Source organism: Meriones unguiculatus, chromosome 1 (genome assembly GCF_030254825.1).
Source record: "Meriones unguiculatus strain TT.TT164.6M chromosome 1, Bangor_MerUng_6.1, whole genome shotgun sequence".
Lineage (NCBI taxonomy): Eukaryota > Metazoa > Chordata > Mammalia > Rodentia > Muridae > Meriones > Meriones unguiculatus.
This window is the reverse complement of record NC_083349.1, coordinates 146,284,430-146,300,866: the sequence shown is the minus strand read 5'-3', so window position 1 is coordinate 146,300,866 and position 16,437 is coordinate 146,284,430. Positions and strand designations below refer to the sequence as shown.

The following is a 16,437-nucleotide window of genomic DNA, read 5'->3' as shown; positions in this document are numbered from 1 at the left end:
GATCCCACCCTCTCTCCCTTTTTCCCATCCCCCTCCCCTAGCCCACTGAAAAGGAGAGTCCTCTCCCCTACCATCTTATCAAGTCTCATCAGGACTGCCTGGATCCTCTTCCTCTGTGTCCTGGGAAGGCCACATCTCTAAGAGGGAATGATCAGAGAGCAGGCAGCAGAGTTCAGTCCCTGCTCCCCTTACTAAGAGACCCACATGGAGACTGAGCTGCCTATTGGCTACATCTGAGCAGGAGTGCTAGGTCCTCTGCATGCATGGTCCTTGGTTAGTACACCAGTCTCTGCAGGACTTTCTGGGCCCAGATTTTTTTTTTTTTTTTTTTTTTTTTTTTTTTTTTTTGCTTTGTTGGTCTCCTCGTGGAGTTCCTGTCCCTTCTGGATGAATTCTTCTATCCCCACCTTCTTCCCTAAGATTCCCTGCCCTCTGCCCAAAGTATGGCTGTGGGTCTCTGCATCTGCTTTGATCCACGGTTGGGTGGAGCCTCTCAGAAGACTTCTCTGGTAGGCTTCTGTCTTGTTCCTTCTCTTCTACTGCTTCTAGTATCCTTCCTGTTTGCCATTCTGAATAAGATTTAAACATTCTCTCTAGGGTTCTCCTTGTTGTTTAATATCTTTACTTCTACAGACCTAAAGAAGATATACAAGCACACTTATAAATTCATTTCTCCCTTGTTTCTCATCTTTTCAGCTTTCACTGTTACCAATAGATTAGTATTTCTATCTTCAGTACTTAGTTATGTTAGGGTATTTATTGAGTGCCTTATAGATGCCAGGTGATCTTCTAGACAGTAAACAAAGATTCTGACTTCATAAACTTACATGGTTGTGGAAGAAATAAACAATAAGCAGGTAAAACAGGAAGCTATAGAGTAAGTTTAATCGTGGTAAATGTTACAGAGAAAGTTAAGCAGAGAAATAAATGTAGGCAATCTCAGGGTAAGAAAGGGGAAAGTTCAAAGGATGTTACCTGGGGCCGTGTTCCAAAGCAGAAGCATTTGGATGAAGACCTAAATGAAATGAAAGAATAAAGTCTTCTCTTTGCAGACAGAATTTCAAGGGAAAATCTGAGGCAGCAATGGAGCGATGCGGTCAGTTCTGTGGTTATGAAGAAGTCAGAGATGCAAGTCAACAAAAACAAACAATGGAGAAGCTTTGATAAATGAGGTATATGAAATGGCTTGCTTGACAAGTTTCATTCTCAAAGCCGGGCTATCTGTACAGGGAAGTGGCAAAGGCTGAGTTCCGAAACGCGTGAAGCTGCTATGTCAGTAGACCTGGCCTGGAACTTGGATCTGGGTGAAGGTGATAGAGGAAGAAATTTTCAGAGTAGTCACCTAACGGAAAGATGGCACTGATAGATTACACTAAGTTATGGGGCGTGTCTGTGAACAAAAAAAAAAAGGAATTGATGAAGTCTTACAACACAACATAAGAGAGTGTGGCAAACCCCTGGATGTGAAGATATAGGATCATTCCCCAGTGTTGCTAGTTAGTGATGATTCCATAGAAACCACATCAATGTTATTAACCCTGCCAAAAAGACAAAACATGATTTACAGGACTAGTTCTGTAGTTATTATACAACAGGGTTCTATAATGTTATGTAACAAAGTTCTAGTTATTGTGAAGCATGCCACTAAATTATAGCATACACAAATTCTCCCTGCAAACTGTGCTATCACCTACAAACTCTGAATGATCTGTTGGGGCCTCCTTACATCCTCCTCCATCATATAAAGGCTAAATTACAGCCCAGGATAGGCTCCCTTCTAGGAAGCTATACCAAAGGCATAAGCACTTTGTTTTTCAAAGTATTGTCGTGTTGAATAAGTTTAACATTCAAATTTATGCTGTAAGTACATTCAACAATCCATATGTGTAAAAAGTCTTCAAACATGTATTTTACTTCCTTCACTAGTTATATTTTGTTTACATTTGATTTGTTTGTGCCGGTGTGGTATAAAAAGTAGAAAGAATAGAATCATAATTGTGAATTTTATATAGTGTGATACAAAATAGATAAAACACTTACTTTATTATCTAAATAATAAACAAAAAGAACATACCTTTAATTTGTAAAAAGGTGTTTATTAATGTGGCATAATGCCAGGCTTTCAAAAATTGTTAGAGATAAAATTGAAAAGAAAACCAGAATGCTGAAAGAAAATATTCAAAATCTACAGAAATTATCCCTCTAACAAAAAAAGAAAGAAAGAAAGAAAGAAAGAAAGAAAGAAAGAAAGAAAGAAAGAAAGATGGATTCCTCTAAGCTGTATCTGATTTTGTCAGGTGATTTGGTGATGGCAAGGACTGATTTTCACAAAAATCAGTGAAGACCTGACTTACAAAGAGAATAAGTAGAATAACCACATCAGACCGTGTTTGTGAGTAAAGCCATTCTCTTTCCTTAATATGCCATCCTTCTCCTTAAACTAGAATCTGTTCTTCTTTCCTGGCATGGCCCCAAATCTGTATTCCACAGCCTGTTATCTGTGCTACAAAAGCAAGCTCTCCTAAGTGGCTTTCTGTTTGTGTCTCATCCAGACATCATATTTCCAAGCTTGAAATGCAATGTTCCTAATAAGCATTACATTTCTAAAATCTTTGAGGAGTAAAGACCAAATTCCTTAAAACAATGGAATTGTTTTACAGATTTCACCTTGCCATTTATCTTCCTTTCTTAAAAGCTCATATCCACAGGCCACACACACACACACACACACACACACACACACACACACATATATATAATATTTTCTTCCAGTGATACAAGAAGGACACATTTGAAGCTACTGGGTGTGATCTGGTATGCCTCATTTTATTTCTGAGTCTCTTGACATCTTCATCCTTCTCTATGAACTGCCCACTAATTTATTCATGAATTTCATCACTGCGATCTACTTGGTTAGATTCTGAGCACAAGAATAGCTCCAAACTCCATCAGCCTACAATCTGGTGGGGGAGAAAGATTTTTCATCTGATCATAATTCAAATATATAATTAGAAACTGTGATAAAAGCTTCTTTGTAAGACATATGACATATACAGAGGGCTATGAGAGCCTATTTCTACAGAAAATCGTCTGGCCATCGAATGTAGGGTGGGCCAATGAGTTGGGATTTTTTTTTTAATATTATCTTAGGGCCACTTACAGAAAAAGACAATTTTATTTAATTGTTCTTATTAGTATCTAATATGGTCTTGTCTCTCTTTCTTTTTATCTTATTTTAATTTAAAATTGATTTTTTTTCATACAATATATTCATACCATGGTTTTCTCTTCCTCACCCCTTTTCAGAACCTCTCCACCTCCTTCCTGTCCAACTTTCATTCTCTCTCTCTTTAGAAACAAACTAGGGCAAAGAAGGGAAGAAACAGTCTTTAAAAAGAGTGATGCTGTTCTGTGATGACATTTACATGGGACTCTATTATTGGTACTCTCTAGTGCATCTATGAAGGTCATTTCATGCTGCTGGAGAGTGAACAGCATAAGAGAGTGACTAAAAATAGTTGGAGAGACAGCTAGGTGACAAGTATGATCATATACTTGCAAGTATAAAATAAAAGTGAAACGTCAAAAAAACTTACACACATAATTGCTAAGAATTCCTTCCATAGTTGATATACAACGTAGGTGTGCTTGTTTCTTTTGAGACCAAAACCTTCAAAGAAGAAGAAAGGTTTGGTTGAGATTTCAGCTAGAGTGGACCTAGACCGTGGAGAGGAAGGCATGCTGAAGATGCGAGAAGCAACCAGCTGGTCTCCCATCCAGAGTGAAAGCTGGTGCTCAGCCACCTATTTTGACTCAGCCTAGGACCCTTGCCCATAGAAAGACACCACCCACATCCACCACTTCCCATCTCAATTAACCCAACATAGGAATTCATCCACAGACATACCCAGAGACTCATGTCTATAGTGATTTCAAGTCCTGTCAAGTTGACAATCAATGACAATTAGACATCACATTGGTAATGAATATATGAATTAATCAACCTAAGTATTCAAGTTCAGAATTAAAATTCTTCAGTGGCCAGTTTCAGAGACACCCTAGAGGAGTAGAAGAGAATGGTGGTCAAACTCCTGAAGGAGCTTTGGTTTCCTTCATTCTTTTGAAAACTTCTGAAAATACTTAAATGTGTGGTCAATATTAGGTTCAACGGAAACTAACGGAAGATTCTGCTTCTGTCATATTAATGGCTAAAACAAGATAGTAGGTTTATTCATCTCACTGTACAATCTAGATAAGAGGATCCTAAGCATGTATCCGTGCCACTAAGTCAACAACCTGAGTTCCCTATAACGTGTAATGCTGGAAACGGAACAGGAAAGTAATGTACTAATATTTTAATTAAAATTCAAATTTAAAATAATAAACGGTGTATCAGAAACTGTGGGCATTTCCTGCAAAAGACTGTTGAGGCTCACGATCGAAGTAGTTGGGCAGAGGGTGAGTGGCCTGACCTTGGGGAACCTGCCTGAAGACCAACAACCAATGGCAGACTCGGAGATGGTGTGGAGGAACCTTATTGGTCCCCCAAAGCTATATAATGTTCTCTCTCTTCCAGAATAAATGAGTCTGTACCTTCTCACCCTCAGATTGCATTCACCTGGCTCCTAGTGTCTCTCACTCCCTCGTCCTGACCCCTGGTCCTTACCCACAGGCTGGACCAACAAGGTCCAGGACCAACAAGGAGGAGGACCAATAAGAAACCTTTACGCTATATGAAATATGAATTAGAATTGAATTGTGAGAGAGTTGTGCTTTTGAATTCATGTAACAATAATCAGTGAGAAACGAGGCAAGAGAGAAAAAAGGGATATATGGTAGAGTTTGGAGAGAGACAGTGGAAGAGGTATTATATAACTGTAATCTCAAAAATAAAAGAAATACATTCCAAAAGATTACAAGAAGCCGAATATAAAGGCAAAACTTTTCTTAAACACTTAATAAAATAACGGAAAAAAAAACAAACAAACAAACATAAGAGTGGCATTTCATCGCTTAAAGCTGGGACCTTGTGGCCAAGGGTGGAAAGCATACTCAGCTACAAGATAACAGGACGATAAGCTGGGAAAGTACACCGAAGCTTCTGCAAATTCTATTCGCTCAAACTTAATCATGGTCTTATCTCCAGGTGAACAACATGGAATAAAAAATACTTATTCTGACTGTCATTATGCCAGGTTAAAATTCTACTGTTCGGATAAAGGTGTAATTAATACCAGAAAACAAGTTACAGTCCTTACTACAGCGTTTTACAGATCTGATGTCTCGGGTTCCTTTGTCAGTTGCCATCTGAACTGAGAATGGACACTGCGATGTGGGGAAGATAGGGAAATACTAGTGTCAGAAACTGTGTGGTATTTTAGGGAACTTGTACCAGATATAAAAGTGTCATTCAGTTCACCTTTGAAAGTACATTTTGCATTTGCACTCTTGAGTATTGCTATAAAAGTTAGTCCTTTTCCATTATCCAAGATTTACATGAACCTCTTCCACCTACATAGGGAAGAAAAGTGTCCTTTATTTTGCTGTGTGCTTCTTGAACTGTAGAACAAATGAACACTGCAGTCACGGCCATCAATAAGTTTACCCGTGCTGAGATGTTGGGGTCAGGAATCTGACCTTTAAACATGTTATTTCAGCTCCAAGATGCTTTGGCAAGTCTCCAAACTAAATGGTTGCTAAACACAAATTGTGCTTAAGTGAAAGATTTCTGAATTATCTTCATATCTTTGACTCAGCTCAATCTACAGCAGGAAGCAGATTTTCTTTTTATTTATTTATTACAATTTATTCCCTTTGTATCCCAGCTGTAGCCCCCTCCCTCGTCTCCTCCTAGTCCCACCCACCCTCCTTCTTCTCCCTCTATGCCCCTCCTTAGTCCACTGATAGGGGAGGCCCTCCTCCCCTTCTATCTGACCCTAGCTTATAAGGACTCATCAAGACTGGCTGAATCATCTTCCTCTGTATGCCCCAGGGGGAGGTGATCAAAGGGCCAGCCACTGAGTTCATGTCAAAGACAGCCCCTGATCCCCTTACTAGGTAACCCAATTGGAAACTGAGCAGCCATGGGCTACCTCTGAACAGGGGTTCTAGGTCATCTCCATGCATGGTCCATGGTTGGAGTATCAGTCTCTGCAGACCCCCTGGTCCCAGTTTTTTGGCTCTGTTGTTCCCCTTGTAGAGTTCCTGTCCCCTCCAGGTCTTTCTATCTCTCTCTCCTTCCATAAGGATTCTGGCACTCTACCCAAAATTTGGCTATGAGCTCATTATCTCCTTCGATACCCTGATGGGTAGAGTCTTTCAGAAGTCCTCTGTGGAAGGCTCCTGTCCTGTTCCTTGTCTTCTCCTACTTTCAATGTCTATCCTGTTTGCCCTTCTGAGTGAGGTTTCAGCCTCTTCCCTAGGGTCCTCCTTATTGTTTATCTTTTTTAGGGCTATAGATTTTAGTATGTTTATCCTACATTATATTAGCTAATATCCACTTATAAGTCAGTGGTACATTTACACAATGGAATACTACTCAGCAATTAAAAACAAGAAAATCATGAAATTTGCAGGCAAATGGTGGGAACTAGAAAAGATCATTCTGAGTGAGGTATCCCAGAAGCAGAAAGACATATATAGTATGTGTTCACGAAGCAAACTTTCAACACACACATGATTTTCCTCAAACCCACTAGTCAGGGCCAGAACAGAGTAGCAGTTCTCCGTGTTTGAGTTATAAAACAATGCGGATGGCTTTGTATAGGGACAGGTGGTTACCATTTCACTTCATCACTTCTTTCCAGGCTCAATGACACCTTATTAAAAAGAATCAGATATCTTGTCTCTGCCTGTGTCTCTGTCTCTGTGTCTCTCCATCTGTCACTGTCTGCCTCTCTCTGTCTTTGTCTGTCTCTTTCTCTGTGTGTGTGTCCCTCTCTCTCTCTCTCTTTCCCTCTCTCTCTCTCTCTCTCTCTCTCTCTCACACACACACACACACACAAATGTTTCTATAACCTAGACATTTCTCTACCCCACATCCAACATGTGACATTTACTTCATACCCTGACTTTGTTACTCTGATCATATTTCCTTGATAAATTCTGTATTTTCACCTCTTCCCCTTTTCTCCTCAATGCTCTAGTCCTCTGAAACATGACTTATAATCATGCATTGTGCTGCTGGATCATAACTATGCCACTGAAAACACAGTTGGCACTTTGTGTTCTTCATCCAAATGAAACATACTATGGTATCTGGATAGCTCTTCTCCTTTTGAAGTGATCTCCTCCCTGGCAAGAATTTCTGTTTATCCTCCTGCTGCTTTGTGTACAGACAGGTACATGAAATAAATCTTACAAAGCAAAAATTAAATAAGCCCAATTCGTGTGGTGAAGTAGGAAAGCCACTGAAAACTCATTGCCAAATAGTTCACTTTCTGCGGATGATAGAGGAGGTTTTGGTGTGCAAGGATGCAATAATGTAGGACTGGCAGCCAGACTGCCATTCTATTTAACATAATCATCAAACAATAAGATAACGTGATCTAGATGCTTTATGTTCTTCTCAGCATTCTAGAATAACTATGAAAAGGCTGATTATTTACTGACATGCAATAATGTAAATGTATTTGTATATATTCTTCCTATTTTATTGCAGAATATTTTGATTTCCTTGAATTTATTTACAAAACGCTATGTTTTTACATAATAGTCCTTACCTAATTCTAAGTTTTATAAACATCACAGTCACTGTAAAGAAAGCATTTGTGTCTTTATTGATCTTGAAACACTTTATTAAATTTTGAAGATAGAAAGTTTTTAACAATGTATATATAATTAAAATATTAGACAGCTTTTTGAGACCAAGTGGCACACAAAGTATCATTTACTGCCATGAATTCTTGTTATCTATGTGACATTCATCCAAAGAAGTAGCATCCACCTTAAACTAACAATATTTTATATTTTAGCGGTTTGAAGGTATAACTCACAGTCAGATGTAGAAACTGTACAGCTTGATTTGTGATTTCAAGTTTATATAACAAGTAAGATACATCTTCATAGACTCAAATGCAGTATTTTCTCCTAGAAGCAATACGTTCTGAGCTATTGTGGCACATAAGAAAGGCACATGTACCTAAGGGCCAATAAATAATGAACAAGCATAATAAAGCAAACAGCTTTCAAAAGGACCTGAAGCTTCAGTGAGGCTCTGAGACCATAAGTGTGTGTCATTTCTGCTGCACTGAAAAGATGCCACTGATTTCTGGCTATGATTAGCAAGCCCTCTCAAGGACCATTTCTTTTTGACTTTTAACCAGAATTGTGTTCTACCGCTTTGTCCTATTTCACTTGTAACATCATTTCTAAATCTGAACAGTTCGACAATGAAACACTGAACTTGAAGTTTGACTTTGGTTTTGTAAATTTTCAATATTGTCTAAGTAGAGAAATACATAAATTTCATCAAAATGTATGTTTCTCTGTGTCATCATGAAAATAGCAACATGAGCACTTTGTCCTGATATGAGGCCTGATGGCTACATAGTGCTAAAAAAAAAAATAAAAATAAAAAATAACAACAGCGTGCAGAGAGCCGAGCCAAGCAGCAAACTCATGTGAGGGACCAGGCAGATGATTTCAATGTGTGTGGTCCAAGCTTATCATTTTGCAGACTCAATCAAAAAAAAAAAAAAAGCCTTAGAATTATTTTGGCATGGTCACAAATAAAAATAAAAACAGAAAAATAAAAATAAGGTGTCTGTTTCCATTTCTTAAGCCTTCATTTCAAGTTAAATAACATATCTGTAGACATCAATTGATAAATAAAAGGAAACTTGCTTCAGTTACCAACAGAAAGCAAGCCCCAGGGGCAGAAGTTAATTATGAATTCTTTCATGAATAAAGCTCTCAGGAACTGAAAAGATATCTCAGTGGGTAAGATGTTTGAAACGGTGAGAACCCAAGCTTAAATCCTCAGCACCACATAAAAGCCAAGCATGGCAGTGAACACCTGTGACCCCAGAGCTGAGAGTGATGTATCCACCCAGAAAGCTTCCTACACAAAAGAGTCTGGCAGAAATGGCAAAGTTCAGGTTCATGAGAGAGCTTGGCTCAAGACATAGGATGAATGGTGATAAAGAAAGACATTCGAAAATGACTTTCAGTCTCATGAAGATGAAAAACTGAGTAGACACACACACACAGACACACACACACACAGAATCACACACACACACGTGTATCACCCACTTCTGACTCCTAACAACTAAGTGACTGTAGCTCTGGGGTCTGACGCCCTTTTTTAGCCTCTGAAGGAACCCACGTGCATGTACTCACATGTCCACCGAGACAGACACATATCCATAAAAATGAGTAACAAATCTTTAAGAAAGCAAGCAAGAGAGGAAGATAGGAAAGAAGGTCAAAAGTTTTCATGCTATTACAGGTCACACTCACTGAACAGGAAATAAAGTCCTGGTTTTTCAGGCTGGTAGGCAATGTCAGGCTAAAGCATGAAAAGATAATTACAGGTATGGACTACAAAAGGAAAGACTAAACGGAGCAATACTTATCCAGAATAAGCATATTGTAATTAACATGCCCTCCTTCTTCTTTGGGGATTTTTCATTTAAATAGAAATGAGTTCTGACAGCCAGGGTATTCATTTGGCAGGAATTCAGGCAATTTATATTTCAGATATGATCTCACCATCAGTTCCATCTGTTGACATTGCCTGCGCATCGTAATGTTTGGGGCTCTGGAACAGGGAAAACATAACCTCAAAATGAAGCTCCCTCTATCTGAGGCTCACCCGCCACCGAGACACCACATAAGTGTCCTCTTGTCTTGTAAGCGTGGTATGTTCACTTTAAAATTTCCCTTTGAATCCTGACCTCGAGCCTAACTCCATTAAACCAGGGACAGCAAACACAGCATGAGCTCACGCCACTGTTAAACATTCTTTTTTCTTTTGGCTTTTCGAGACGGGGTTTCTTTCTGCACCCTTGACAGTCCTACACTCACTCTGTAGAACAGGCTGGCCTCAAACTCCCAGAGATCTGCCTGCCTCTGCTGGGATTAAAGGATGAAAGGGCACTTCACCGCCACGCCCAGCTTCTTAAGGAGACTAGATAGAATATTGTACTTAACGCCAACCTATAAAACTAAAACAAACAAACAAACAAACAAACAAAAAACCCACTAACAAGCTCTGCTCCCAACCAGTCTTTGTGAGGGCTGGAGACGCAGGCGTGGAGACGGTGTGGAGGCTGGGTCTCCTTTCACTTGCAGGCAGTTTGGGTGAAGAACAGGGCAGACACCGCACCGTTTCCCCGGAGAAGCCCTGTCTGCGCCTGAGCAGCTCTCGGCCTCCCAAAACTCTGTTCCGTCGGGACTGCTGGAGCTGCCCTACACGTTTGGCCCTGTGCTTGTTTGCCTGTGAACGTCGCCGGACAGTTGGGAGCACCCATTCCATTCCTCCACCACGCAACCTGACGACCGAACTCAGCACCAGGCTCTGGTGGCCGCCTCGCCGGCCTGCGGGGGGTTTTGTGACAGGGTCTTGTGTAGCTTGGCTGGTCATAAACTCCTTCCTCGTGCGGCTGACGCTAGCCTTGAGCCCTAGGTCTCCCGCTCACTGGCGTTTCCTGTGGCCGTTTTAAAAGTTTGGTCACGGGGGCAATGCAGATAGGTCCACATACATGGAAGCAAGCCAGATCCTCAGCCTGAGCCAAATGTGGAGTTGTTTGTGACAGAGCACTCACCATCGGGAAGGTGGAGGGCGGAAACCAGCTCCATCTTTAAGGCATAGCATTCTGCAGCTCTCTACAGTTCCCCCTTTTTGTTTTAGACGCATCAGGCAAGAGTAGAGGTCTGATCTCTGATATTAGAAATAAATTGGGACTTTGTACAGATGTTCATTTAGGTGTCATCCTATCTGCATTGCCCCCGTGGCACGCCTGGGTTGGCTACCCAGAGGCTATTTAAGCTGTGGGCTGGCTTTCCCCGGGGTCCGAGGATTGTTCAATGTTCCTGAATAAACTGCATTGAAAAAAAAAAAAAAAAAAAAAAAAAAAAAAGCTTAACTACCCAACCATTTAACTTAAAACTCATAAATTATGCAAAATAATTGGTATTTTAAAAATCTATCTTTATATATGGTGATGTGTATAGGTAGTATTTACATATGCTTGTGTTTTTGTATTTGTATAGTGGCAAATTGGCTTTTAAGTAAATGGTCATATGAGATAAAAGTGCCAAGTTAGCCCAAATCCTCACTAGTTTTTCTCTAATTAAAGTTTAAAAAAAAAAAAAAAAAAAAAGTTTGGTCACATTTACTTGAATTTCCACCTCTAAGGGCCCCCAGGCCCTCGCCTGTGGATAGTTCACCTCATCCTCAGCCTATACTCTTCTTCTGTCAGGACAAGAAGAGCATAATAAACAACGCCCTCCCTGTACAGATCTGTCTGAATCACCGAATGAGATTCGGACAGCAATACAGCCTCAATAAGTACCAGAGTACTGTTTTCTCATACGTCTTTCTTCCACAGTTAAAACCAGAAATGTTGTTCGTCCCGTTCATAGGGAAACGGAAAACACTGTTCAAAGCAAATTCTGTCTAGACGGTGAAGTAGGGAAAGGCTTCCTGAAATTGATATTGACCGGAGGCATCGGTGCAGTGGGATTTTATCTCATCAAAAATATATCTAGCCCAATGGAATATTCTCCAACAGAGAGATTTTCGAGACTTTTATGGAAGGTATACTCTGGCAACTTCATCCAGCCAGTAGCTTAAAAAAAAAAAAGAAATGTTGCCTGAATAAAGAGGAGAAAAAAAAAAAAGGAAAAAGGTTCTTAAATAATGGCTCAAGATTCAAAGTGATCTTTTGTGTGTTTAAAATATGAGAAATAATGATGTGGACCCAGTCTCTACGTAAGTCAGAAGAAATGTCTCTACATAAGTTAAAGGCATAACTTTGTTAACTTTTTTTCTCCCTAATAGGATATTCAATACTTCAAGCTATTATGGAAAAAGCAGGACAGAATGGATGGCATGTCAGTGCGATATGTGTGGAAAATTTTAACGATGTCAGCTACAGGCAACTGCTAGAAGAACTTGACAGAAGACAAGAGAAGAAATTTGTAATAGATTGTGAGATAGAGAGGCTTCAAAACATTTTAGAACAAGTAAGTTCCGCACTTCGTCTTATTACTCAGGTGTGTGTTGGATAAAAATGCTGACTCTATATTTGTCTTCCAGTTTAGAGTTTGAGAATTAGGAATTTTCCATGATTTGTCTCTAGGACAAAATGTCTTTTTTTTTTTTTTTCTGTCAAAGGTCACTTAGTTTTTAGGTGCAGTTGAAGTTAAGAGTACAGCTTTTCCACCCTGTAAAGATATAAACAGTGGAAGAGCACTTACTTAGACACTAGGAGTTCGTGGCCTTCATTAATATGAATTTTGAAGATTGGTGCCATATTAGGGAATTTAAATGGGCCTTTTATGTCTTCAAGAATTATTTGCATGAAAATTATCAACATAAATTAGCAAATCAATGACATAAAAGGTGATGAGGTAGACTATTCTGTGATATGTTGTGTTTTTACCAGATGTTTTAAATAAATGCTACCTGTTTCCCATACACATGATTTTTCAACTATCACTCAAAAGGGAGACTCTTTGAATAAAGATTCCAATTGTGTTGATTAGAGTTGAAGGGGATAGGAAGATAACACTGCGCTACGTGGTAGGAAAACAGTATGCAATTACAGATGGCATTTCCCAGGCCTGAACGGTGATGAAGCCGCGAGACTGTCGCCACCAAAATCACAGTGTCTGGGTGCCATCTGGTGGCTCAGAGGAGGTTTGCTCATATTTAGCCACAATATATTTGGGATAGCACAATTCAGAGTTAATTCATTATGTAGAGTTTAACTGCAGAATTACGTGATTGGACTTGGAATAGAAAGCCTATCAGTTTGGAGTACATTCGCAACACTCATTTTAGTATTCAACAATAAAACTCAGAGAAAAATATATCCGAGATTCTACCTTAACACCCCAAGCTCTGGACTGAGTACCACTGTATATATTAGAATTTGTAAAAGTTTTTCATAAACTCAGTGGATGGCTCTTTGGCCACCTTCCCCTGTGGGGAGACAGCCTTGCCAGGCCACAGAGGAAGATGATGCAGCCAGCCTTGATGAGACCTGATAGGCTAGGGTCAGATGGAAGGGAAGGATGTCCTCCCCTATCAGAGGACTAAGGAAAGGGCATAGGGAGAGGAGAGGGAGGGTGAGTGGGACTGGGAGGAGATGAAGGGTACGATAGCTGGCATACGAAGTGAATAAATTATAATAAATAAATAAGAAAAAAGTTTTCATAAAATACATTTTGCATTTTTAAGATATGAAGCAACATTGTACTATAAGATCAATTGGCAAATATCTACCTCTTGTTATCCCTTTATAAATGAAAATAATAATGCTTCACTAAAGAAAGGATCTATGCTATTTTGGTAAACTATTAATACGAAGTCTACAGATTACTGATTTTCACTCCACAATAGCAATCCAGGTAAAGGAAACTCATAAATAAGCATTTGCGGAATTACAAGGAAAATTTTCCCAACTTTCATAAGAAGTATGTGAAAAAAATTAGTTTTAATCTATTATCAGTTCATGTTCTAAATGAAATAACAGGAAAATGATGTATTTATGTAACACCGACTATCCCACTTATGGCACTAGGAATATAAGAAAACAGTAAATTGAGTTTACTGTCGCTTGCTCGAGCCAGCTCCAACAAATAAAATGCAGTATTCTGCTTTTCTAAATTCAGTGAACAAATTGGTTCACACATCTAAAACAACAACAGAAAAACAAAACAAACAAGAAAAGAAAAGTTGAGCTAACAGAAGTCTGGAGAGACGCTCAGAGTACGACGCTAGCTGTTCTTACACAGGGCCTGGGTGCCAGTCAATAACGCTGGATTTGATAAACTGTTTTCACATCAAAACGGGTGTTTATCCTAAGGATCTTCATGTGCTATTTTCATATATGTTTGTTATTTTCAAATCCTGAACACAATGCTTATATCCGTGAAACGCAGAACTGCCCATTGTCAGTGTTTAACCTGGTGGTCAAAAACAAACAAATAAACAAAAACCATGAAATTTGATCTTAACTATATTTTAAACATTGAAAACCTTCTCGCCTGAGGCTGGGGGACAGTTCAGCTGTTGGGGGCACTGGCTGCTCTTACAGAGTTCGCTTCCCAGCACCCACGCGATGCCTCACTACTCTCCATTGCTCTGGCTCCGGGAATATGACACTCTCTTCTGGCCTCAGTGGGGAACTGGGTACAGACACAGTACACAGACATACACATAGGCCAAAGCCTCACAAACAAAATTTTAAAGTTTTTAAATCTTTTGTAAGTCTGATCAAAATAGTACTGAGGTCTCAGTACTTCTCAGACATTCCCCTCCAATACTGAAAATCCAGAAGCCCTGCAATTTTGCATTCCTACAGTTCAGGACACACAGCTGTGACACTTGGGGTCGGACAAACCAGATTATAAAATTTTAAAGCACAGATGTGCTTGCAGTCTTTTAGAGACTCTTAAGAAATGTTCAATGGTATTTTTTTTGTTGTGTTTGTCGTTTTAGGTTGGTTTTGTCTGTTTGTTTTATCGTTTTGCTTGTCTTATTGTGGTTTCAAAAATGCATAGCTTAATTATGTCCTTAATGTTTATTTTTTTCTCCTCCTCACCTTTACATATGATAAACTGAGCTGAAACAATGGCATAAAAAGTTTCGTCTAAATAAAAATTAATAAGCCATATTTCAGGCCAGACGTTGGGTGATGAAGCTATATATAAATTTATGCATGGGGCATAACTTCCAACAGAGCACAAAGTAAAACCCCTGACAGACAGCCTTTCCTGGGTGCTCCTGCATTCTACAAACATTTGTCGAATAATACTTTCTCTTTCTTTCTCGTGTGTGGTGTATGTGTGTGTGTGTACGCTCGCGTGTGTGAGTGTACAAGACCCGAAATGACAAATAATATAGAGACATCTTACATCCTTATTGGTAACTTTTATAGAGTTAACTAAAGGTGTTTTGACATTTAGTGTATTTGTGCGTGTGCCTACATCTTTGTGTGCATGCACAATGCAAGCACGCATGTGCATGTGTGGAACGGTGCACATACAGTCAGAAGGCAACTTTGGAGTGGATTTTGTGTTTCCATCTTGTAGGTGCTGGGCATTGGACTAGGTTGTCACACTTGGCAGCAAGTGCCTCCTCCAGCGGCTGAGCCACTTAGCTGACCTACTTGTGGTTTTGTTTGGGGAGGCTGGTATTTGGTGTGTGTGTGTGTGTGTCCACCCAAGTACACTGACTCCTGAAGGCACACATGGAAGCCAAAGATCAGATGTAAGTGTCTTCCTTGGTCACACTCCACCTGGCTGGCCGACAAGCGGTAGAAATTGCCCTTTCTCTGTGGCCCCATACCCTGGGCCCTGGTGTAGCGGAGGCACAGCACTGCAGCTGGATCTTATGCCGTGCTGAGGGTCTAATCCGCCCTTCCTCAGGCTCATTCAGAAAGCACATCACCAGTGGAACTATCTCCTCAGACTTCTGGTTAACTCAGTTCCACACCAAAACCATTTGCTAAAATACACACACACACACACACACACACAAATGTATTTTTGAAAGAATTTTGTGGAAGCATGCTTTACAGGGGTTAACAAAGATCTTAGAGTACCTCCCAAATTTCACTATAAAAGTCAGTTTTATGAATAAATGATGATATCAAAGGCATCAGAGAATTGAAACTATATTAACTCTTGTTAATATAATATAAAGGTGTGCCTTTAAGAATCCGAGTATTTTTTCAGCAGACTTTAAGTATTGACCTTAGACTGTGAAATATTTACTTAACAAAAAGAAAAAGAAAAGAAAAAGAAAAACAGACATCCCAGACAGACTCGGTCACATCCCTCTATTGTAATTGGCTTCCCGTCTCCAGTATTGTTATTTTCACAGAGTGAGACCAAAAAATGAAAAGAGTGTCCCACTACACAGCATGCCAGTCTCAGAATCTGCACATGGGTGACCTGCTCGTTCTGTTTGCCAACTAATTTGGAAAGAGAAAAAGACAAAAATCCATTATTGATGTCTATGTCACCAAAGAACAACCATCCTACCCTGAGGCAAGATCAGACAGACAGAGGAAAGTGCCTTCAACATGAAGTTGGATATTTGTACGGAAGAGATGAAATGTGGAGCCAGTCCAATTAATTTATTCTAATCACCAGATCGCCATTCATACCTAGAATCTAGGAGCACCTAAGTGAGGTCTCAACTCCTAGACAGAATCATGGACAAACAGTCAATTTATAATATCATTAATTAAAGTATAA

General features: G+C 39.6%; 1 protein-coding gene across 8 annotated transcripts in view; it reads left to right on the top strand.

The window, feature by feature from the left end:
• Gria4 (glutamate ionotropic receptor AMPA type subunit 4) overlaps positions 1-16,437 on the top strand; it is a 394,435-nt gene that overhangs the window by 247,241 nt on the left and 130,757 nt on the right. For all 8 annotated transcript variants that reach the window (XM_060368985.1, XM_060368979.1, XM_021644133.2 and 5 more), the window contains exon 5: positions 12,008-12,192. In XM_060368985.1, the coding sequence (XP_060224968.1) occupies positions 12,008-12,192 (185 nt within the window). The remainder of the gene's footprint in view (positions 1-12,007; positions 12,193-16,437) is intronic.